We start from the raw sequence: 26,505 nt of genomic DNA on the forward strand, positions 1-26,505 counted from the left end.
GTGCAATGGCCTTTAATACGTCTCAGGTTCTATTCTTCTAGAACTGGCCAATCACAGTTACTCTCTTCTTCAAAAAAAATGGCTGAGATTGGCCTTACGACGTCATTAATCGCTCCAGGAGCGATTAATCAAGGCTGCTCGAAAACGCTATCAATTATAGACTAAGGGTAGGGGAGCACAGGCTCACTTTTAAAATAAATAATTTTCATAATTAAAGTTTCATTATTATTTTTTATTAGTATATTCAAAACCTTTTAAGTTGAATAAAAAATTTTAAAAATAAAATTTTTTGAAATGTATAATACAAATTATCAAAAAATAAATCTAACTAAAACAACAAAAATTAGCTGAATTAAAATTCAGTTTTGTCTGATTTTCAATTTTACATGTGTAAGTTAATTTTGCGATAAATTTTGCAACATATTAAAAATATGTTTAAAACCTACGGATATTTTTATGTTTATTATTTTAATTTTAAAGTAAAAATAAATTGTTAATTATATTAATTATTGAGCTATTCCAGCAAACAGAACATAGCACCAACATTGCGGCAATGTTATAACATTGTAGCAACATTATAGCAATATTACAAAATTGTCGCAATATTGCTGCAATGTTCTGTGTTTGCTAGGATGTTATATACTACATTATATATGCATGTATAATGAAGTTTTTATAATTAAATTTTTAATACATTTATTAATTTTTACATGTATTGATTGATTTATATTTTACTTTAAATATATACATATATATTTAATATATATTTAAAATTTTATGCTTGTGCTTTGAAATTCGACGCTTTTTCCAATAAGGATATGGCGATACATCACGTGATTTGGAAACCCTAACAAGATACTGACGCTTATGTAGTAACTGGTTAAATTGTGGTCGAGCCATGAAAAATTACCTTTGCATTGCTTTGCATACGTAATCGAACGATAAACATATGGCATTTGCCACAGTTATTAGTTATCCTCTTGCGTTTACATTCGTATTCGCACTTACCTTTGTTTTTGTTACGAATTCTGCGAATAGTTATTACGCGTCTGCAAGAGTTGAGGTAACGTAATTTATATTATGTTAAATCAATAATGCGAATACTGTATGATTATCTATTAAAACATGTTATATACAGATTTTCCTACATTATTATAATTATATCATTCGAATAGATCTATTCTGCAAGTATTTTTTAATAAAATTTTATGTATTGAAATGATAGTTGTATCTCCTACGAACTACTTTATAATATTGTTTTACACATTTTTTTAGAGCTGTAGTGGTTGTTCACTCAACCGGCTGCCAGACGTCAAACAATTTATTTTTGAGGACCTACCACAATAGTATCCTTTACAATATTATATTATATTTTTGTTAAGATACTCAAGTCTTGGATTTAAACTATTTGTCCTGCATTAAAATTTCTAGAAAGTAACTCTTTTGGAAAGATTTAAACTTTTTTAACATTTTTGCAATAGAGTGAGTTTTGTTTACAAGTAAAATTTTTCCAATTTCTGCAAAGATTTTTATTAAAATATTTCAAAGAATGAAAGTTTATTGAAAAAATTTTATTTGGAAAAATATATATAAATACATATAAAAAATGAAATTTAATATTCTTATTTGCATAGATTTATTTATAGAGTTATTAAAGACGTGCACATCATAATCATTTTTTTGTATTAATGATTTTTTATGTTTAATTTTAATTTTGTTTCATGTTTATTTTATATAAACGAGCAATTTTATAATATTAATTTATAAGTCCCTAACAGCACCAACAGTTACTGAGAATGTTCAAAGAATATCACAAAATATATTGCTGATATTCTTAGAATATTTCTGATATGTGCTGTGATATTCTCCAATATTTTATGTTCATTTTTTTTATTTATTCAGTACATACTTAGGGTACATTCAAGGAGACATTATTAGCGCTGTCAGCATCAGTCTATCCTTATTCTACTTTTAATGAGTAATAAAGATAGACTGATGCTGGTAGCGCTAATAGCGTCTCTCCGAATGCATCCTTAGAATACTTTGCAATATACCACTCACATTATAGAATATCATATAAGTAATCTTATATGTCCAATATGTTGTGTGTATATTAAGATGCTGTCTATTTAATAAAAAAATTTTTTAAGGTGGACTTCCATTTTGTTTATAATAATATAAGAAAACAATACAATATTTTTTATAATTTTTAAATAATATGTAAGAGTTGCTACTATTACTTCAAGTTATGAAAAGTTATAACTTTAATTGCTGTTGGCGCGAACATTACATTTTATTTAAAAATTAAAAAATATTGTATTACTCTCTTATGAATAAAATTAATAAAAGAGGAAATCCAATTTAAAACAATTTTTATGTTAAATATACAGTACTATATATTATGCACATATATTTTATTAGATTAGGTTTAAATGATTTATACTCTTTATGTATTTTATAAAAAAAACATTTATCTATATTTTATTTATATATATAACCAGAAATAGTAATTATTTTATATACATATAATTAAATATGCACGCGCGCACATACACACATACACACACACGCGCGCGGTTTCCTATACAACGCACTGAGTCGATCTTTTAAATTAAAAAATATTTTGTTGCAATGCCTCAATGTTGTGTTCTAAAATGCTCAAATAGAAAATCGAAATATCGATTTCCTCGCGATAGAACATCTTAAAGCATGGATAATTGCTATAAAATGTATATTTCACTTTCAGTAATTTAGATTTTATTAGTTAATTATTATTATTTAACTCTATTAACAAATTTAGTAGCATTTTATGATATAAAATTTAAAGCTAAAAATAATTTTTTTTCTATATCGCTTGAACTTGATATAAACAGAATATGCTTAAAATTAAAGTAGCAAAAAGTCATGTAGTTACTTTTTAAAAAATCTAAATAACTTCCTAAAACATTATAAATATATTATATCATTATCGCATGTATGTAAACTTTTTTTGGTTAAATAAATGCATACTCAGAATAAAACAATACAAAACAATAATTTTATTAAAAATTAATTTTTATTTATAGTTATATAACTATAAGTTATATATAATATATAATTATAATTTTCATTTTTTATCTTTATAGTAAACAAATAATTTGTTTATAAATAAATCTATGTAAAAAATTTTAGAAAAATATATTAAGTTTAGTGAAGAATATTCAATAAAATTTTTTTAGTCTCTAATCTTAAATATTTTACAACAGATTTTTTTTCGAAAAATTGCTCTTTTTCAACTTTGTAAATAATTAGATATGAAATTGATTATAAAAAATAAGAAACATGTAAAATAAATATTCATATATGAGAAAAATGTGAAATTATATTTACTTTTATTAAATTGTAAACAATACGTCGTAAAATAAAAGAAAAAAAGGTATCAAATACATTGAATACTGCTCTACAAAGGATTAAAATTTGTCATATTGGGTTTTCAAGAGTTTAATTTAGAAAATTTATTTTTCCAAATCATTACATATTTTTTTATTTAAAAGAATTCATTGCATTGACTATATAAAATACTCAAAAAGTTTGTGACTTTTAAAGCTACCATTTTGAATTTAATAATTTTAAAATTTTAGTTAAAAAATTTGAAATTCTCGCTATTGGAAGCTTTTAAAAAATTATTTTCAAATAATTTTAATAATGTTTATGAAAGGAAATGAGTTATTCCATGATGTCATTTATTAAAATAACTTAATCCTTATATCCAAATTTTAAATATACGTATTGTCTGAGGATTAACAAATTTAAATCAAGATCTTTTGAAATATATTTTTTTTTTCTTAATACACGTACAGCGACAATGTAGAATTCAAGCATATCCCAGGTGCAATACCAGAACTTGTGTTATTCAACGAACATGAAGAGGTTCTATAATAATTTTATTAAAAAGAACTTTATTAAATTTATTAATATAATTTAATAATATTTTATTAATGTTTAAACCATTAATTTCTAATAAAAATATTTTAGGAAGTAGAAAGATTGGTGTTGTCAAAATTGACTCGAGAAGAATGTAACGAATTACTAGTTTCCAAAGGTTTCACGAAGAAATTCATAGATACTAAGGATGAGATGTGAATCTTCTAATCAGTATATATTTATTAAAAAATGGTAATCTATCAAAACCAATCACAAATATTTCTTTGAGAAAAAGAAATTATTTTAAACATTTTATGTATATACATATTATAGATATTCAAAATGGTTTCGTTTATTGATAATATTACAAGAGTAAACTATATATGTACTGATTTTCCGATCTACAAATTTCTTAAATTATGATCCTTGGTGTGTGGAGAACGCTTCTCTGGAGAGCTGCATTTTGCGAGGCATTTGTTAAATCCAAAATAGAACAGATTTATAACTATAGTAACTTCTGTAAGCCTATTATTTGCACTATTCTTCATTCATACTTTTTAACTCTGCAAAATTCTTGTAACAAAAAAAAATAAAAACTAATACAATTTATGTATTAATACATATTGTGATAATTATTATAATTTTAAATAAACTAATTCGAGTATAATAATATTAATAATGTAAAATAGTTCTATATTCCCAATTATATATAGAATTTCCTTTACTTAATTAAACTTTAATAAAGCTTCAAAATAGTATTGGGTATGTAATTAATAAAAGAAATTAATATTAATCACAAACCGAATATAAGATTAATATATAATAGATATTTATAATTAAAATTAAATCTTTGAAGCTTTATTATTTTTTTGCAACTCTACCTTAAAATACCTAATTTACTTTAAACTTATTTCTAATTTGTAATCATAATTATTTATTATAGATGCCAAAAATAATCAACATCCATAATATTCGAAAGTGATATTAAACTCACATCTCCAGAAATTGTCCAAACTGCAAAAAATCACAGATTTGCTACAAAAATCAAAAGAAAAATATTTGAATGTATACAACAAATGCAGCATAACGCTTTCTTTTCTAATGTTCTTCTAACTTTATAAATATGTGTACTTTCATACGTAAAATCTTTCCTGAGAAAATCGTCGCTAAAGTCCCCTTTTCTTAAATTAAAAAAATTTGTTGATGTCAGTAAGTAGAAACATGATAATTTATGGTTATTATAAAGAAGTGCTTGCTCTTTAATGTTGTCTTTTATGAATTAAACGATCTGTTTCATTTTCTACGCATATTTTTTAATATGTTAGTTTAAATTAAGTGTAAAATAAGTTATTTAGTCAAACAGTTTAATAATAATACTTGGGTTCTTGTTCAATTTAATTGTTGGTAATATTAAATTATGTGACCCAAACAATACATATATTTATGTATTATACGTATATTTACTTTTATGTTGCGCTAATATGTCAATACACATTAGCCAATAAATAATTCCACCCTAGTAACACTAGAATTCGTCGATTAATAACGGAAGTATTATGAGTGGCCAAAATTTTTCTCTATTACAAAAACTACTACATTATTTGATAGAAGAAACTTTCTATTTACTTTAAATTTGTGTTTTAAAAGTTTTATTTTTCATTTATATTGAAGAAATAAAAGTCCAAAAATAAAATAATATAGCGATATTGGCGTCTAATACTATATTATATGTATAACATATTACAATGTTTAAATGTATACATATTAATTTTAAACTTAAAATTATATACACAGATAATTTATTTACTTATTTATTTATTATATACATATTATTCACTTCGCAGTTTTTCACCGTGTAATTTGTCTTAACAATATACATTAATATTTTTCCCTCTGCATTCACTTAAATTATGCTTTTTATACTTTAAATATATTAAATAGCAGATTGCTCACTTGTTTTTTATGAATAATATACATAATATATACATAAAAAAATGACAGCAAAATATAAGAATTATTCAAATAGGAGAACTATTCCCATTTGAAGTATACAAATGCCAACAAAACGTTTAAAACGTTTTGCATGGATAAAGCACTCGATGTACCTTTTCCTCTCTTCTAAAGCAAGAATAAGAAACGAATTTTGGGGTAATTATTTAGAATAACGGACCACCTTCTGATGTCAATGACCTTGACATATATTATCAAAGTCATTTGAGTAATATTATAAAGGTTTCACTTGGCGCTCGTTATTTGTTAAAAAGTTATAAACAAAAAAGGTTTAAAAATGTACCATTGTTTTCTGATTAATGTGGAATGAAATTCGTTCTCCCAGGGATATACACACACGGAGAGGGGAGTGCAAGGGGGGCCTTCGGCCTTGATGGTAAATTACAACTTGACTGACATGGTTATTTCTCAATAAAGTACACCGTACTTATGCGCACCCAGGGTACCCCTACAGACGGAGTGGGTGCGAGAGAAAAGGGCTGAAGGCCTGCCCGCGTGTGTGTACACCCCTGGGAAAACGAATTTCATTCCACATTAATCAGAAAACAATGGTACATTTTTCAATCTTTTTTGTTTATAAATTTTTTTCTTGTACTTCCCCCGACTTAAAATTGTTATTTACATTACTTTCTAAGCATAAGAAGTCATTACAAAAAATTTCAGCCCATTTGGAGGTGGAACCGTGGTTGGAAATAATTACCGAAAATATATATCAAGATAATTACCTCATTTTTCAAACTTTTGTTTATAACTTTTTAACAAATAACGCCAAGTAAAACCTTTATAACATTATTCAGAATGATGATTTTGATAATATATGTCAAGGTCATTGACATCAGGAGGTGGTCCGTTATTCTAAATAATTACTAATTTTTTTAGTCTTATAGTTTTCAAATACATATAAATGATTTTTTGTTTTTTTTCTTTGCAAAAGTCACATGAAAGCTAATATTGCAATTATCATGCACCAACGGAATATTACAAATAAGACAAAGTATTACAAATTATTGGACAGACTGGTTGATTTAGAAATAATGTTATGCCATTAATAGCCAACAGATGAATATCACCGCTAACCACAAAAATACCTTGGATAAAAATTGTTCTTCCTCATATTGTGGTGTGCCTCTAGGAGCTGCAAACAAGTAATTTCGATCAAATTAATTTTAAAAAATTCAATATATATATATATATATACACCATATAATATACAAAGGATAATTCAAACTTTTTGTCCTTAAAATATATTCGTGACTTATTAATTCTGAGATTATTTTTCTAAAATTTTGTCTGAAGCTTAGTTTTTAAATTATGGAAAGAAGTAGAAATCAGGTATAAAAGGTAGGCAAGGGCGTAATTCAGATTCAGACTCGTCAGATACGGGTGCAGGACGCTAGGTGTAATCGATCATGACTACACATAATACGCGCATATACATTAATATGTTTTTGAGAAGGAAAAATCGTCTCAAAATTACATTTAGAATACAACATTTGATAAGTATAACGCTCTCTCCTCTCTTTCCCTCTAATTTTGTAAATTGTATATTTTCATACGTAGAATCTTTTCTCAAAAGGAAAATCGTCTCTAGAGTTCCCTTTTTTATTTAATTTAAATTGTTTAATGTTGGTAAGTAAGGACATGATAATTTATGGTTATAAAGATACTGTGTATGCTCAATGATATCTTTTATGATTTAAATGGTCTATTTGATTTTCTGCGCATACTTTTTAATATAACAATTTATAAATTAAATGTTATAAGTTATTTAGTCAAAAAGTTTAATAACAATCCTTGGTTTTTTGTTTAAGACATTGATGTTAATGTTAAATTGTAGTTAAACTATATTATACATATATTTATTTTTATATTGTAATTAATCACAAATCTCTGCTATAATTAAAATTATATTAAAAATTTTATTTTTAATTAAAACAATATTTGGTAATAGGGAACTATGTTCAGTTTAGTAGTTAGAACTTTGCTAATATCCCACGTCACATTTCACAAAAAAGTTAACCTATGTAATATACATATATAAAGAGTGGGTATCCATTGGAATTAATTTTAAAAAAAGTGAAAGAAAAAATAAAAATGTTATTTTTACAAAATTTAGTAATATGGAATAGAAACTTAATAAATCAGATAACAGGAAGATCATAGCATTTCTTTACATAAAAAATGCATTCGAAATAATTTGCTTTTACTAAATAAATAAAAAAAGAGTTCCCAATTGCCTTCTTCACAGTTGCAGGAAAGGAGGGATTTTAAGATGTTTGTAAGCATCGATATTTAGCTTGGCATCTGTATTTAAAGTCTAACGAAACCTGTCAGCATGCAATTTGTGAGCTAGAATATTAAACTAATAGAATTACATTTATCGCTAAGATCCGATACAGACCGTATAGGGCTTTCTACTTTATTGATGTTTAAAAAATTATTTGAGTTTGCCTAAATTGTACCGTTCGTCCTTAGCCCGTGAAATAAATTTATCTAAAATTATCTTGTTTCTAAAAACATAGTTTTAAAAAGCACTAAAAATACGCGTCCAAAAGAAAACACTTTGAAGAAAGAATTCTTGTATTATTTTGACACTACAAACTATTATATCATATTAAGAATTATATTAACTATTATATCATAACAAAATTATATTAATTATTATTAAAACAAATTATAAACTGGCTATAGCCAGTAAGGTCGAACAACGTTTATAATTTGTTTTAATTTATTCACTGGCGAAAAGAACAACCGTCAACCATTTTAATTATTATATTATAATGAAATTACTATTTTTTTAATACAAAGAATTTATTCTTTACTACGGACGAAAGTAATGATATAAAGAAAATGTGCCAATTATAAGAATAAATATTTATACGGACAATAGGAATAGGAAAGAAAAATTAGAAAAATGGAAATGGGAAAATAGAGAACTGGAGGTGAGAACTTTTAAATATCTCGGCTTTACGTTTAATAAGAAAGAGGTTTATAAAGATCATATTAAAGAGTTAGCATGGAAAGAGAAAGCTAATAGTCTGAGAGCTAGACGAAAGAATTTGTAGAAATGATCCACTCTTAAAAAGAAGATGTTACTGATTTTATTGTTGACAGTTTTCCACGATACTGATAGGTTTTCTCGCAGCGCTTACTTCGTGTTGCGAGAATAACTATCATTGCGATTGAATTTTGACAACTGTCAAATTGTGACAATGTTGACTATTCAGCGCGGAATTAGCAAATGATAATTTGCATGGATAGTTATCTATATAATTATCGCAATTTATTTTTAAAAAGTAAAAAATGAAAAGTTAAATAGTGCGCGGAGCGCGCATCTGTGTTGTCTAGTTTTAGTAGAAGATTGATGTTATTCAGGTACTTAGTAAAAAGTGTAATGGAATATAAAGTAGAAATATGGGAATAGGAGGGAGAAGATAATGATGGATTACGCTAGATGGATCTTTAGTCTGGATTTTTGTACTCCAAGATATTTAATAGCAAGAGAATTAGGTGTAGATGAACTGCGAATTAAATGAGGAACTAGAGCTAGGAGATTTGAGGAAAAAAATAAAGAAAATGGAGGAGAATAGGTGGATTAAGATATGTTGGAGAGAAAAAGAAAAGGAAGATTGGCAAAATCAATATGGGATAGATAGATAGATTGATTGATAACAGTATATTTAGCCAGAAGATATAACCCTATATGGCTCCCAAGGATAACATGGTGAATGACACAACTATAATAGCAGTACAATTAAAAAGAAGGATATAGAAGATCAGTAAGATAATAAAGGGTCCAGTACACTTGACCGACAGTTCATTTGACCGACATCATTTGGCCGACAGTACACTTGACCGACAGTATCACTTAATCGACAATTACATGATCGACAAGTACATTTAACTGACACGATCATTTGACCGACAGTTTACTTAACCGACACCACTTAGAAGTTATAAGGATTAGAGATAGTAGGGAGTATAGAGTAAATGTCAAGTTAAAGTATTAAGTAATATTAAGGGATAGAATATGTATAATGTGAGTTAGGGATAGAAATTATGATGTAAGATAAGAAAGAAGACTATAAAGATTGTAAGATTGTAAGAAAGAAAACTGTAAAAATTGTAAAGAGGAGAAGGAAAAAAACTGAGAGCAAGATTAATATTGATAATAAGATTATAGAATAACTATTTTGTATCAACGATTATTTAAATATTTAGTCTATTTATATTGCGTCCAACGTATGTTAATTATTTGTTTATGAGAAATTTTACGTTAAAAGAGTAAGATAGAATATAATATAGTAGGACGAGGAATTTTAGTAGTAAGGTAAACTAAGAAGAATATGTGATAAATTAAGCTACAGCATGGTAACTTTAGGATAGAAAGATAAAAGAACGGATGGATGGAAAGATGAATGGTTAGATTTTATGTAAACCAAGTCTTCTTCTTGGCTGTATAATGCTGAAGAGAATAAAGAATATATTATATATTTATACAGACTAGAAAATTTATTATTCGTTATTACACTTTTAAAAGCATTAAAATTTTGTTACTCACAATTTTTGTGTTCGTTTTTACACAAAATATTTTTGAACACTATATTACAAAATCATATTATTAAATGTAACGTTTCAATATAAAATTGTAATAATAAATAATAAATTTTCTAGTCTGTATAAATATTTATTTTTATATTTGGCACATTTTCTTGATATCATTGCTTTTGTAGAAAAAAAAATCTGTATTAAAAAAAAAGGTAACTTTGTTATGATGTAATAGCTTGTAGTGTCAAATTAAAATAATACACGAATTTTTTTTTAGAACGTTTTGTGAACGCATATACTTGGCGCCTTTTTATACCTTTTTAAAAAAAAGGTATTTAATAATACAATAATATATAATAATATGATATAACAATATAATATGATATTTAATAGCACAGGATAAAAAATATTTAAGTAATAGTATATTGTGTAACAAATGCGGAAAGTCGGTTTTTTGACACTCGCTTTTGTGTTTACCCACGATTAGGAAAAAATAGACCTGTAAAAGTTACACATACTATTTTTTATTACAAGTGCATAGAAAATACTAGAGGCGAGAAAAGGTTTAGATGGGAAGACAGGAGGTTCGAGGGAGGTTTGCAAATTAAAAAAAAACTTATTACACGTGCATCGAAAATAGTCTTTTTCGTATATTTCATATTCGATTGGATACTAGAATCTATTCGGTCACTAGGGCGTTTATCTTATAACGAAGTTTGATAAATACTTAACAAGAATGACATCTCCATATGTGAGCAAGAAATACCGATCTCTGCATTTTGTAGCAATTTTATACTTTTTCGTGATAAATATTTCGATAAGAAGAGTCAGTCCGATGACTTTAACATATATTATCAAAATCGTCCTCCATTATAATTTATAATAAATTTATTTAACACTGCACTATTTAAAATGCAGCCAATTGTATAAGAAAAAAAAAACAAATAGTTTTGTATGTTTTATGATTTCACTTTTGCGTCTTTCCTCTTAAATTTATAATAAGTATTACCTGCACTTGGTCGTGTTTCTCCAAAGTTAAATGTCGACGTAAAGAAAGCGAACGGAAAAGTACCAATGCCAAACGACATGTAGGAACCATCACTGAAGCCAAAACCGGGAAAGCCAACGTTGGCTTCTGGCTCTGACCTTTGACCGGCTGGACGTGGTGGCACGTTGTTCCTGAAATACAAATTGTGTTTTACTGATTAGATTTATGTTAATTAATACAATATATAATTTTTTTACAATATAACTCTAGAAAAGAATTATATTGTAAAATAGTGTGACAAGTACGTAATGATTCGTCTTCGGTTGGAGCGTTCACTTCTCGCACTCATGAAAAATTAGTCCAGGCAATAGAGACATAAAAATGGCTTTACCTTGCAAAAGATCAAGGAAACTTTATACTTGGCATAGTTCTTAAGTTTAGCATACTAATTAATACTCTGAGTCTTTGACCTTGAAACGTTGCCGTTCGCGCCGCCATATTGAAAAAATGGAGCAAAAAATCACTTTCACAAATATCTCGTCTCCAGTGTGAGATACGTGAAAAATAGTTACTATAAAAAATGTAAAGCAGAAAATTCTCTACATTTTATGTTGTAACATTTTTTCTCAGATCAATAGTTTCCGAGATACAATGCGATAAAGTGGAGTATTTTTTCCAATTTGTCAGAATATTTCCACTTTTCTCTGGAAACTATTTCGGAAACTATTGATCTGAGAAAAAAAATATTAGAACATAAAATGTAGAGAATTTTATGCTTTACATTTTTTATAGTAACTATTTTTCACGTATCTCACACTGGAGACGAGATATTCGTGAAAGTGATTTTTTGCTCCATTTTTTCAATATGGCGGCGCGAACGGCAACGTTTCAAGGTCAAAGACTCAGAGTATTAATTAGTATGCTAAACCTAAGAACTATGCCAAGTATAAAGTTTCCTTGACCTTTTGCAAGGTAACACTACCCTATTGCCTGGACTAAATAGTCGATCCGCACAGTTGCACATACTATTTTTTATTATTATGAGTGCGTAGAAAATGCGGAGGCGAGAAGAGTTTTTTTTAATTTAAAATAATTGTTATTTATAATTTATTAATAATTAAAGTTATATTATTTTGTGGTTACAACAGTGTACCTTGGATCTTCATGCTTTGTAGCACCACGTCCATATAATGGAATGACTTTGTCTTTACTTATAGCAGCCTTGCATACCGGACAAACTTGTCTGGTAGGTCTGGTCTCTAACCATTGATGCAGACATGGCCAACTACACACATTTTTACCATTTATATTTAAAATATTATGAGTGTGTGTGTGTGTGTGTGTGTGTGTGTGTGTGTGTGTGTGTGTGTGTGTGTGTGTGTGTGTGTGTGTGTGTGTGTAGTAATATATAAGTCATAAAAGTAATTATTACTAATATATACAAGTAATACATAAGTAGTATATTCTTTGATATGCTGTTATTATAAAAATAATTACCAGAATAGATGACCGCACATACTGACTACTGCATCCTTTGCAGTATCCAAACATATATTGCATTCGAACATCCTCTCATCTTTTTCCTTTTCTTCGGTAGAACTTGTGGATCCCGATGACTTAGATGAACCTGCCTGTTCTCTTGTTTTGCTCATCCTTCAAGTATTCAAAACATCCAAAATTTTACATACTAGACACCACAGACGCGCGCTCCGCGCTACTTTACTTTTTAAAAATAAATTACCACGATAATTGTACAGATAATATCTATATTTTTTGTTTTGAGAGTTTAATGTGTTAGATCTTCTATAAATCAGCATCGCAGAAAAGTGGCAACAATACGGCGCGATCAAACGCGCACTTCTCGCATCTACACAGCCTTTTTTATGGATGGATGGATAGATGGATAGGATTTTCTTACATTTTAAAATAAAATAATCATTAAATGCATTAGTATTATACAACTTCAAAATGACTTATATATAGTTATATTTTTAACTGGATAAGTTAATATATTTTTAAACTAAATTAAGTTAAATTTAATGACTTATAAAATTAATTTACGTTAAAATCATATGAAAAAAAACTCAATTAAAAGTAGCATTAAAATTAAAGCCTTCGGCATACAATACGATTTTTCATGCTAGATCGCATACGAGACTTCTTATTACGTGTCCTGATTGACTCGGATGATTACATTACCAATCGTAAGCCAATCGTAAGACGTCTCCTATGCGTGCTAGCATGAAAAATCATATCGTGTGCCGAAGGCTTAACTTATGTTAAATTAAAAATTAATTTTAAAAACCGTTAATGTTAAATTATGTTGATATTTATGTTAAATTAATTTTTTGTAATTAGCTTACTCCAAATAATAAAACAATTACGATATAAATCATCAAATAAATTTAATATTTTATTTATAAATTTATAAGTTTATATAAAAAAGAAATAATAACTTTACTTAAAAACATTTCTAACTTAGAAAAAAGTTAAAGTTAATGTTTCAAAAATAACTAGTTAAAATTAAAAGTTAACTTATTTAAGATTAACTAACAATAAATTATAATAAGATTATTTAATTTTCATCTGTATTATTTAACTTTTAATTTTTTAACTAACAATAAGTTACTAACATAAATTGTGATTATATTGCATTATATAACTAGAAGTGTATATATTATTCTCATATATAAAATTTTAATTTCAAAGAATAATGAATATATCATGTAAAGAAACGATAATATTTACTTTTACGTTGTCTTACTTATAAATTTGTTTCATTCAATATATAAATTATTGTGTTATAAGACACGAAAAAGATTGATGAAAATAACACGAGTACATTTGCAAAATCATTGGTTATTACGTGACTTTTAAAATTCAAACTTTATTACGTGCAGGCATAAAATGCATACGCGCGTGTGTATGTATATATAGAACTACTTTGACCTTTTATTACAGTAATTTCATGTTAAGTGCTAAAAACTTTATGATTTTATAAACATAAAGTTAAGATCACCTATTTTAGTTTACAGCAGATCTTGATATGCTAAATATAATTTTTCTATTAATTTAATATTCTTAACTATACAAACTGCACGCTGATAATTTTATCAGTCTTGAAACATAGTTACTGAATCAATATTAATGTTCAGAAGCATCTTTAAACTCGGTCAAAGAATTAATTTACTGTTATTGTATATACACGTTGCCTGAAAAAAAATGTTCTTTAAAATATACTAGTTATTGTGAAGAATAATACAATATACCTCTGTAATCAAATTGGTAAGATGCCTTCACAAAATGATGAAAAATCCAAGTTTGAATCTTGGCTGAGGTATTATTTTTTGTAATAAATTATTTACAGTTTTTTCCCACAAAAGGGAAATAAAAATGCTTGTAAGCATTGATATCTAGCTAGCAACCGTGTTTCAAAAATAACAAAATTATCTGTGCATAGTTTATGTAGTTAAAAATATTAAATAGGAAAATTTTAGGTAATTTTTTACATTAGTGATTCCTCACCAATTTTGATGACCTTCAAATATGTTGTCAAATTTTTTTATTAATAATTTTTTGTATATAACAAAAACTAAGGGCAGTTGTAACATGTATAGGGAAAAGTTGTTCAGAATGATGATCTTGACAACATATTTGAAGGTCATCAAAATCGGTGAGGAATCACTAATGTAAATAATTACCTAATTTTATTCAGCACATTAAGATCTACTGCAAACAAAAAGAGGTGATTTTAACTTTATGTTAATAAAATCATACAGTTTTTAGCACTTGTTAACATGAAATTACTGTAATTAAAGGCCAAAGTAGTTCTATAGCAAATTTTTATCTTGCAAAATCTATTAACCTATTAATATTTCAGTTTACTCAAAAGATTTTATCCTTTTTCTAATATCTAATATTAAACAATTTAATTAAAAAATATTTTTAATAAATTTATTGAATAAATAAATCCATTATTGATCTTTTCCTATTTATCTTAAGTGAAATTATTTTTCAAGATGTAGACTGTGTTCCGATATTATTGCCAGTGCTGAAAATATATAGTTTCCGTTACCTACACTATATTCCCAAAAACAAATCTTTAACCTGTACAAATTGTGAAGTAGCATTTACTAATAGAGCTATTATGATTCTAAAATCAAACAATAACTTTTGTGAGAAAGTCTTGCAAAAAACAACTAACAATAGTTTATGCTACTCTCTTTCTCTCTCTCTCTACTAAAAAAGAAAAATAAATTCTCCTTTCTATCATCATTCTCCATCTTATTAAGTCACCACGTCACTCTGTAAGCTTATTAGGCGGATCATTGTATTATGTATAATTATACCACTTAACAATTTTTATCGATAAAATGTCATTATTTTGATGCTGTTTCGATATATTCTTGCATTGTTCTTTTCTTTTTATCTAACCTTTTATTCAATATTATAAACTCACCCAAAATAATAAATCACTCTGCTTTTTTCTCTTTCTCTTATAACCTTGCTACGTTATATTCTTAATCCTGAAGTATCTATATAACCAAATTATGCAGAGTGAGCTGAAGGCATACTAAATACCATACCAAACAAAAAAATGCTTAATCCTGCACAAACCATGTAATTTTTTTACTCAAATACAATACATCCATCAACTTCTATTAATCCTTTTTTCATCCCTCTTCGTTTATCTACTATGTACTGATCATTCCGACACCGACAGTTCGTCGAGTATTTATTTGCAATAACAACCACTTTTCTCTCCTGAACATTACGTCATTTCGTTTATTACTCCAAACTCTACACGTATGTATGCATGTGCGTCATGTCATTCGATCTTCAGTGCGCGGACGTCGCGGCATCAGTACCTAGCCGCCTAGGAATACTAACTGATACTAACTGCACTAGTTCAGAGTATATCTTTCTCTTCTTATATGCTTTCACATTGAAAAGAAAAAGATACACTCTGAACTAGTATAGTTATTAGTATGCCTAGATAATTTTAACCGCTTATGTGTATAGTTCCTACAATAGTATAAAAGACCTAAATTTCCAATAAACGTAACTCTCATGTATTATTTAATTTTTGTCAATTTTATATACTATCACGAAAAAAATCTCTATCTTGCGTGCGCGCGCACGCGCGTGCGTGTGTGTAATCCATTATTCCTATCATTTTTACGCTTACGCATCATCCAATTCTAGATTTGCTCAACAACATAACCTTTCTACATTTCATTAATTTCATTTTGTCCCTTCTCTACATTCCTTAATTACTTTTCAATAATTTTAAAAATATTTTATCCACTATGTATTCTCTATCCTTTTCATAACTGTATACATCGGGTTAAATGAGAAGAACACGTCACTCACTTTTTGCTAGAACGGCGGGCTTGGCCCTCTCACGCAATGAAGTCTTTGCTCACAGCGAAGCAACACAATAATCCAGCACAAATAAAACAAATAACGTAAAAATGATGTTTTTCTGTACAATTAAACAGCAATAATTGGAAAAAGAAATGTACATATAAGACGTATGTATATACATACATACAAGACACATGACTTGATAGGTTTGTTCGTGTTGCATCGTTGCACGCTCCAACATTCCTTCTATTCGCCTCAACGTGCTCGTTAACCAATCGCATTAGGCCGGATCTACAATAGGTGTAGTAAGCCTTAAGCCATAAGAAATTAACCAATTATATTCGATTATTCTTCTCATATTCGATTATAATTGGTTAATTCCTTATGGCATAAGGCTTACTACACTATTGTAGATCCGGGCTAAATGGCCATCTACAATGGAGTGTTTTAGCCGTAGCACTAATGCCCAGTCTACAATGAGTCGTTGGTCGTTGGTCGTAAGAAATTTAACCAATCACAGTTGATCTTAGAGAAGAATAACCGAACATAATTGGTTAAATTTCTTACGACCAACGACCAACGACTCATTGTAGACTGGGCATAAAACTACGGCAATGCTGTCTAGAATAAAAACGACGTAGCAATAACATACAAGCCGGCCATCAAAGAAAGGCGACCAAAAACTAATCCCGAATGCCCCAACGCTCATCGTAAGCACGCAATGAATTAGCTCAATGTCTGCTGTAGGCTGTAAACAGTAAAGCAATACAAAGTGGAGACATTTTCTACGACTACTGCTACGGCCTACGACTCTCCATTGAGTCGAAAATGTCTCCCTATGGTTTGTTCGCGTCGCCATGCCCTGACATGATCCTACTCACTCCAACGCATTTAATAGGTTGGCGTCATCGGAATTAACATATTGGAGTGCGTTGGGGTGAATAGGAGCATGTCGAAGCATGTGACGCGAACAGACCCCTAGTTTACACCGAGCACTTGGTACGCGTATCAAATAGTAAATAACTAGTGAATGTGTTTAATCATTGGCTGATCAGCTTAAATTCACTACTTGGATACGCGTACCAAGTGCTCGGTGTAAACTAGAGCATTGGTTAAGTAAGTCTCAAGTCTGCTCCAAGCTAGACTAATGCCCAGTCTACAATGAGTCGTTGGTCGTTGGTCGTAAGAAATTTAACCAATCACAGTTGATCTTAGAGAAGAATAACCGAACATAATTGGTTAAATTTCTTACGACCAACGACCAACGACTCATTGTAGACTGGGCATAAGACAATTCTTGAACTTAAGATCGGTCTACGAATTCCGTCTTTAAGATCGGTCTATGAATTCCGTCCAATTGTGCACCGCATCAGTAGGCCTATTCTGTAACTCGTTAAAAGGTATCGGTTTTGTTATACTGTCGTTGCGTAGCTTTTTTACCATATAAAATATCTGCGTAACAACTGTATAACGATACCGATACCTCTTAACGAGTTACAGAATCGCACTGCATACCGACAACTATCGGTGTCGTTGCGCACGTTTTTTGTCATATAAAATATCTGCGCAACGACACCGATACTTGTCGGTAGGCGGTACAGAATGGTACAGAATTAAGCCCCTGTAAGTATAGACCATAGAGCTTGTATTAATGGAGGGGCCTTGGTGCCGACGCGCGCGGGGAGAATCGACAGAGAGGTGAATATATTCTGTCTTTTTTTCGTGTGGGAACAGGTTCGTAAGTATACAATCTAAGGCCCGATTGTCAAACTCGTACAAAAAAAAAAATTGCTTACAAAGATAACACTGTGTATTCATTAAGTGGTAGATAATTTAGAATCTAAAAGATGCATGCCAATCAATGAATGCACAGTATTACTTTCGTATGTAAAAATTTTTTGTACTAATTGTAATAGCCCGAAGCCCAAGTAGGCACAAAGTAGGTAGGTTCGTACTTGTCGTACCGCTCGTATGTGCGCTTCTTTCCTTGTAGAAAACGGAGTGATGGGGATGTCCAACACGAAAAGAGACAGAATATATGAGAATATTAATCCTAAAAATATACACCAATCAGTGGAGACAGTGCTGCTTACTTTTCATATTTTTTAATTTTTACTTTCTTCAGAAATAAGGTGCCTTTTCACGCTAACGCTTGACGCTCATTTTGTGTCAAAAGACATCACGTGACTAAAAATGACGAATGGGTATCTTTATTTTTAGTCACGTGATGTCTTTTGACGCTGAAAATGAGCGTCAGCGTGAAAAGGCATTTTTACGGAATCGACTTCCAGAATTTGCGTTAAAGCCATTGCACGTACATTTTCTTAATCGTAATCGTAAGAAATTGAGCAATACGATTGGTTAATTCAGTCGGTTACGACTAATTTGAGCAATATGATTGGTCGAAATCTAACGATTACGATTAAGAAAATGTACGTGCAATGGCCTTTAGTAGTTGGCAATTTCTGAAACAGAAAAGCAGAGTGCACTGTTTGCTACCAGCATGAACTCTGATTGGCTTCTGACACAACTAAATACAACTAAATAATACAGATTTATTGTTATACACAGCAAATTCAACTAACAGTTATAGTACACAATCGATAAACTGAGCTAAATGCTTGATAAATGCTTCACATAGAAAGTTAACACATTAAACAGAGTAATTCATAAGATTTGGATTTATTAAATTTTATTTCTTGTAGCATATATATTGTGGCATTGCTAAGAATTTCACACGCACGCACGCACGCACGCACGCACGCACGCACGCACGCACGCACACACACACACACACACACACCATGTACGTGTGCATTCACTAAAATTTTTTGTAAATTAGGACCAGCCTAATATATGCAACTTCATTAATATTTATCACATTTTACCACAGTTATATTACATACTGTCAGAGTTGGGTAAGTTAATATATTTTTTAAATTAAATTAAGTTAATAACAAAACAAATAAATATAAAGAGCTCGTTAATGCTAAGCAAAAATAATGCGATAAACAGGTCAATATATCGATCCAAGACAAATTTTCCTAATACAATATAATTTATTAAATAAACTATAATTATAAACGCGACTAAAAAACAGCTGTGTTAAAAAATGTTAAATTTCGAAATGTTTCGACTATAGTTAGTCCTCTTCAGTCATAATAAATTACCAATATGTATGAACTTAAACATGAATAAAATAACGCAAACGAAAATATAATAAAATAATTAAAAAATGATCATTGAACAACCATAAAACAACGCATATCGTATCAAAATGTGTTATAACAAATAAAAACGTGAACCAATAAATAATGTAATGCAGTTCTGCCTCTGACTACCGAATGTTACACTTGTCTTTAACGCTTTGCTGAATACTCTGTGTGTGTGTGTGTGTGTGTGTGTTGCTTGTTTTAATATTGTATTTTAATATCTGAGATAAACATATATAAGTTAATAGTTTTTTACAATACGCATATCAGTTTGTTTTATTCGTAACACGTATTCCATCGTTTATCTTTTAGATTTATCGACAAGACTTATTGACTATCTATTCTGACTTTTTAATATGAAAACCGACTTGCGGACAAATTTTATTATTTTTCATTTTATTATTCATTTAATTGTATTATTTATTGGTTCACGTTTTTATTTATTATGACATTTTGATACAATATGCGTTGTTTTATGGTTGTTCAATGATCATCATTTTTTAACCGTTTATAATTATATTTTCGTTTGTGTTATTTCATTCATGTTTAAGTTCATACATATTGGTAATTTATTTTGACTGAAGAGGACTAAGTACAGTCGAAACGTTTCAAAATTTAACATTTTTTAACACAGCTGTTTTTTAGTCGCGTTTATAATTATATAATGTTTATTTAATAAATTATATTGTATTAGGAAAATTTGTCTTGGTTCGATATATTGACCTGTTTATCGTATTATTTTTAAATTAAGTTAAAGTTAATGGATTATAAAATGTATTTAAATTAAAAATTATATGAATAAAAATTAACTCGATTAAAGTTACGTTAAGAATAAATTAACTCAAGTTAAAGTTAATTTTGAGAAGCATTATTTGTATTAAATTAAAAAGTTATATAATTATCTAAGTTAAATTACCAACACAATTATAATATCAATTGTCAAATATATTCAATATTTTACTTGTAAATTCAGTTAAAACAAAAAAATATTGTTTTCATGTATTTTTTCTTTTATAATCTTTTGCAGTTAAAATTTTTAACATAGGAAAAGAGTTAATAAGTTAAATTTTATATATTTCAAAAATAACTAGTTAAAGTTAAAAATTAATTTATTTAAAATTAACTAAATTAAGTTAAAAATAATTAACTTTTTAACTTTATTAACTTTCAATTTTTTAATTACCCAACCCTGCATATTGTAGATTTTATATTTTACATGGCATGTAGATTTAATATTTTGCATGGCAAAGCATACTTGCTATTAAATACACAACAATTTAATACATTTGATATATGAAAACATGAGTAACATATAAAAAAGTACTCGAGAAGGCAAAATTTTCTAAATAATTAGGATAAAATAATAAATATAAACTATGCTACCTAACAAGAGTATCTCGTATTTCAACATGTTTAAGATAGTAATAAGTTAAGCCCAAACTCGTAAGGTTGCATCCCAACTTCCAGTAGATAGAGCAGTACCATCTGGGGATACTCTTAAACACGAGACTCGATTTTCATGCCCATATAACAACGCCACTCGTTGACACTTTAAAGTATCCCACACATTCACCGTGTAATCGTTGTACCCGGCAAAAAGCAAACGCCCGCTTACACTAAGATCAACTGCATTCGCTCCAAATATTATACTTTCTTTCGCATATACCGCAACTTCTCTGTCAGCACGCAGATCAAATAAGCGACAAGTAGCATCATCCGAACCTGTTGCTACTGCATCGCCGCCTGGATGAAATCTTACCTGCGTGCAAATATATATTATATTAAATATTATGCACTAACATACATACAAGGAAGTGTCTCTATTTGATTATGAAGAGCTTTTAATATTGTATTCTAGATCATACTCTAGGTCTCTTATAAAGACATGTATTTTTTATACATTCACTTTCTAAACATGCTCTTTTGCATGTTTAGATAGTGAAATATCTCTTTGAAAAAAATTAATACTTTTCTTTCAAAGCGCATATCGTGAGAACTATGAGAAAAGTGTTCTGAATAAAAGTTGAAGTTTCAAGAGTATTTAATAATGATTTGAAAAAGAAATCTTGAGAATTAGGACTAGACAAATTACGAATAAAATGGGGAATTAGAGCTAGGAGATTTGAGGAAAAAATAAAGAAAATGGAGGAGGATAGATGGGTTAAGAAATGTTGGAAAGAAAAAGAAAAGGATGAGTGGCAGGATCAGTATGGATTAGAGAGAGAGAAATATTATAATAGAAATGGATGGAGTGCAAAGGCTATAGATATATTAGGACAGAAAAGGGAAAGAAACTTAGCCAAAGAATAGAGAATAGAGATAGAGATATACAAAAACAAGAGGAAGATAGTAGATTCAGACACGCGAAATATAATACAAGTTATAGGGAAAAAGACATAGATATGATAAGTATTAAACCCAAGTATTTGTGTAGGAAAAATCTTGAGAATAAAAATAAAAGTAGTACTATAAGTGTAAGAGCACTAGTTAGATTGAGATGCGGAAATATGGAGGAATACAATAAGTATTGGCTTGAAGAAAAGAGGAGAGTATGTGTATTCTGTAAAAAAGGTAGGGATCAGTTAACACATTTTATAGAAGATTGCGAAGTTGCGAGCGGTTGGTTTAAAGATCTAGGTAAGAACAAGGAAGAAAGAATGGAAAGGATTAGGAGCGATGAATTAGATAGAGAAAAAGAAGAGATATTGAGTAAGTTTTGGAGAGAGAAGAAAAGACTAGAGATAGTAAGGAAATCGGAATAATCAAGGAACGAATGAGGAAGTAAGGGCCCAAGGAGTAAATGCTAAATCAATGTTAAAGTAAAGTAGTTGTAGTATTAAGTAGTAGTATGTAGTAGTATTTAGTATTAAGTATTAAGTATATAAGAGATAGGTTATGATATAAGAGACGGATAGTACAAATATATAAAGATAGGAAAGAAGACTGTAAAAACTGTAAGGAAAAATAGAGAGATCTGTGATAATAGTATATAGTAAAATGATAGAATATAATATCTAGCCCATTTAAGTTAACAGAATGTTTTGTAGGATGTTGGATCTGTTGTATTTCTTTCGTATGTTTATATCTGGTTATATTTGTTCTTGTATTTGTTTTTGCACATTAAAGTTTATGTTAAAAAAATAAGTTAGAAGGACAAACTGCAGGAAGAGAAAGGGTTAGAGAGGAGATAGGATAATAGGAGATAATAGATTAAACAAATGGATGGATGGAAGGACGAATGATTAGATTTTATGTAAACCAAGTCCCCTTCTTGGCTATAAATTGCTGAAGAGAATAAAGCATAGCAAAAAGAAATCTTGAGTGATAGAAAAATAAAAAATTTAAAAAAAATCAAAATTTTTAATGCTATTAAAAAGAACTCTTGAAATCATTTAACTTTTATTTAAAATATATTTTTTTATCCTTTATACATCATTGTTTCGACGATATTCGTTTTGAAAGAAAATAAGTAATTTTTTCAAAAGAGTTTTATCTTCTTAACATGCAAGAACGCACTTGTAAAAAAATATGTATTTATAAAAAAATACATTTCTTATTTTTTTATTTCAATATCTCCGAAGCTTATTAAAATCAAAAGAGGAGCTTGGTTTGTAATTTCTTATAAGAAAAATACCAAAAATATTTCTATTAATGATATAATAACAACTTCTCAATCATCAATGTATAATGCAAGTATTATATATATATATATATATATAATTTAGATATTACATACTGAATTAACATCAGATTGGTGTCCTTCAAAACTTTGCACGCATTGGCCGCTGCGCATATCCCAAATCAAGACAAGTTTGTCACAACCACCAGATACAAATGTGTTTCCAGTTTCACTTGGTGCTAGATCAATGGACATGACGTCGCTAGAATGTCCCTGAAAGCTCTGTAACAGTTGCCCACTCTCCACGTCCCACAAACCGCACGTGCTGTCTCCACTGCCTGTTAAAATCTGCTGATCGCTATTAGGAAACGCACAGCACGACATGTATGATGTATGTGTACCAACGGTCTTCTTATGGGCTGAAACATCATCCTCCAGACTTAACGGATACACTGTAACTTTATTATCCAGACCTCTATAACAGTAGACATAAAACGATATTTGTAGTAGTAATGTAACATATGAATTATAATCAGAACTTAACATCTCTGCTCTTATAGTAAATTTATCATAATCTATAATTAAATATGTACCCGCATGCAACTAAAGTGCCACTAGGGCCGTAAGCACATGCCATTACCCATCTGGTTGGCATACTGACGGCATGTTCCTTATTTGTTGTAAAGGCATCCCATATGATCATTCTTCCATCCTAAAAGTATATGAAATAATATATATTAAATTTCACATATATAAAATAAAGTGAGTTTAAGAAGAGAAACTTACTTGTGAAGAAGAAACAATATGACGCTTATCGGGAGACCAATCGGAACATAAAACTTTGGCCTGATGACCCTTTAAAATACGTCTAGGTTTTACATTTATACAATTAATTGCTTCTAGTCTGTCTCCTACACTGGCAACTAAAACCATAAGAAAGTATGGGATATAAGAGAGTAATAATAATAATAATAATAATAAATAAAGTCCTAAATCAATCATTTATTCGCATACGTGTAATATCATTTAATTTTTGTCGTTCATCCTCCAAACGTATCTTTAAGCATTCCGCTTCCTTTGCCAGCTTCTCTATGTGTTCCAGCTCGGTTGCAGAGTCCATGACGTCTCGCTTGCTGAACACCAACTAATTTTTTGATATACTGATAAAGAAGTTTCACAGACAGACACCCTTTCGTACACTAAAATTCATGTATGTCAGAGTTGTACGTATATAACACATATATGTATCAACTCTAATACGAACTGCATGTGCATCTTTATGACAATGAGTTTCTTCGTCATGAATGATTCATTTTACAATCACAGCGATAGGCAGTTAATTGTTGCTTAATTAGAATTATAGGTATAATTTGCTAAATTTCGGGATTTTCTCATTTTCGCGTACGAAATGGAACGGAGAATGATGAAATTCTGACGGACGCCATCATTGGACGTGTCGCGAGGCTTTTCCGTACAATCTTTACTCTTAACTCTCTTATTGTGCGTTTGTTTTTGAAGGAAAAGCTTTACGCTCCGCGACAGCGATCGCACACGCGATAAACAGGGATAATCGATACGACGAATAAACGCGAGACAAAATAACCGAGCGCTTAGCGCCGGTGCAATGACGCCTCTGCTTTTACACAGTCCGCCCGTTCAACACGCACTATTCTCCATACGCAACGCACACACACAGTAAAAAATTTTTTGTTTTACGTTAAAATTGATACTTGTTAAAATTTTTGTGTTGAATATTTAATTCAAATATCAATTTAATATAACAAGTTAAAATAATATAATTTATGAATAAACAAATAAATAATAAGAAGAATGCTATTTTATATAAAAACATAAATTCTGCGATTAAAATGAATAAAATGTATATGTTTAATTTATTTAAAAAATATGTTTTTTATACTCTGTTTTCAAAGTATATCGAAGTTAGCTTTTGTATGTTAATTTTTAACATAATATTGAAGTTTATACTTTCTTTAACATTTATTTTGTGTTAATTTTAACACAAAAATTTGAGCGATATATCCATTTGTAACATGATATATAATAAATTTAACACAAATTTTCCAATTGTGTGTAGAATTTGTATTTTAAAATTACATCCTTTTTATCTTATTTGTTTTATTTAATTATTTATGAATAGTGTTTATTTTACCACTAAGAAATGTTACACAGCAATTTACCACAAAATATTCAAATAACATAATTACATAGTGTTAAATTAACGTGCACTTCCCCGTTGAAAAGATCAGATGGAAATTTAGATGATTATCCACATGTATGTAGATTCCTATGTATGTATAGATGCATTTTAGATGGTTTTGTATGAATTCCCCATACGGATAACTATAGAAAATGCATACAAAACCTGCATCTAAATCCATGGGAATACACGTATATATGGAACCATGTGGATTTCCATTTGATCTTTTCAACAGGGTTAGATATGTTAAAAATTTAAATAAAAAATTTTATAAGAACCGGTTTTAACATTTAAATATAAAAATGTTTTCTACTGTGTATGCATTCGAATTTCCCGCTTCGTACTGCATTAACGTGCACTGCGCAAGAGTCTGCTGAAAATCGCACTTTTTACTCGATAATGCCGCGTAACTTTAGTGAGAATTAACGTTGGAGTGCATACGAAAAAATAACAGTTTTCACATTTACGCCCTAACATGTTAAACTTAATCATAAATTGCGAAAAAGTTTAATTAAAAATGCGTTTGATTAGCGTGTTGACGAGAGGATACAAAAAGACGAGAATCGATGGCCGTCGCCACAGACTTTTCCTGCGCATGAGCGATTGTGTCTGCGGGGGCAGCAGGGAGCAGAGGAGAAAT

The 26,505-nt window shown here is 29.1% G+C and overlaps 3 protein-coding genes across 8 annotated transcripts; 1 reads left to right on the plus strand and 2 right to left on the minus strand.

Moving 5' to 3' along the window:
* Nucleotides 1-852: 852 nt before the first annotated feature.
* Nucleotides 853-4,575, plus strand: LOC105831736 (selenoprotein M). 2 transcript variants are annotated; one of them, XM_012672104.3, is made up of 5 exons: nucleotides 853-1,063; nucleotides 1,276-1,346; nucleotides 3,840-3,909; nucleotides 4,015-4,155; nucleotides 4,237-4,575. In XM_012672104.3, the coding sequence occupies exons 1-4, from the start codon at nucleotides 950-952 to the stop codon at nucleotides 4,120-4,122; spliced, it is 363 nt and encodes a 120-aa protein (XP_012527558.1). In that variant the 5' UTR covers nucleotides 853-949; the 3' UTR covers nucleotides 4,123-4,155; nucleotides 4,237-4,575. The 2 variants fall into 2 exon arrangements, with proteins under 2 accessions (XP_012527558.1, XP_028045033.1); XM_028189232.2 differs by having other exon boundaries at nucleotides 4,015-4,575.
* Nucleotides 4,576-5,688: 1,113 nt separating this feature from the next.
* Nucleotides 5,689-17,112, minus strand: LOC105836396 (E3 ubiquitin-protein ligase RNF185). 5 transcript variants are annotated; one of them, XM_036294167.1, is made up of 6 exons: nucleotides 16,067-16,783; nucleotides 15,909-15,984; nucleotides 12,947-13,102; nucleotides 12,603-12,734; nucleotides 11,471-11,640; nucleotides 5,689-7,048 (listed from the first exon to the last, which is right to left on the minus strand). In XM_036294167.1, the coding sequence occupies exons 3-6, from the start codon at nucleotides 13,099-13,101 to the stop codon at nucleotides 6,951-6,953; spliced, it is 555 nt and encodes a 184-aa protein (XP_036150060.1). In that variant the 5' UTR covers nucleotide 13,102; nucleotides 15,909-15,984; nucleotides 16,067-16,783; the 3' UTR covers nucleotides 5,689-6,950. The 5 variants fall into 5 exon arrangements, with proteins under 5 accessions (XP_036150060.1, XP_036150057.1, XP_036150059.1 ...); XM_036294164.1 differs by lacking the exons at nucleotides 15,909-15,984; nucleotides 16,067-16,783 and adding an exon at nucleotides 17,000-17,112; XM_036294166.1 differs by lacking the exons at nucleotides 15,909-15,984; nucleotides 16,067-16,783 and adding an exon at nucleotides 16,823-16,993.
* A 4,061-nt stretch (nucleotides 17,113-21,173) lies between these two features.
* On the minus strand, nucleotides 21,174-25,330 carry LOC105832417 (guanine nucleotide-binding protein subunit beta-5). The gene is made up of 6 exons (XM_012673335.3): nucleotides 24,912-25,330; nucleotides 24,662-24,846; nucleotides 24,434-24,570; nucleotides 24,241-24,359; nucleotides 23,765-24,122; nucleotides 21,174-21,787 (listed from the first exon to the last, which is right to left on the minus strand). Exons 2-6 carry the CDS (start codon nucleotides 24,765-24,767, stop codon nucleotides 21,458-21,460), a joined length of 1,050 nt encoding a protein of 349 aa, XP_012528789.1. The 5' UTR covers nucleotides 24,768-24,846; nucleotides 24,912-25,330; the 3' UTR covers nucleotides 21,174-21,457.
* Nucleotides 25,331-26,505: the final 1,175 nt, after the last annotated feature.

Source organism: Monomorium pharaonis, chromosome 11, assembly GCF_013373865.1.
Source record: "Monomorium pharaonis isolate MP-MQ-018 chromosome 11, ASM1337386v2, whole genome shotgun sequence".
NCBI classification, from domain to species: domain Eukaryota; kingdom Metazoa; phylum Arthropoda; class Insecta; order Hymenoptera; family Formicidae; genus Monomorium; species Monomorium pharaonis.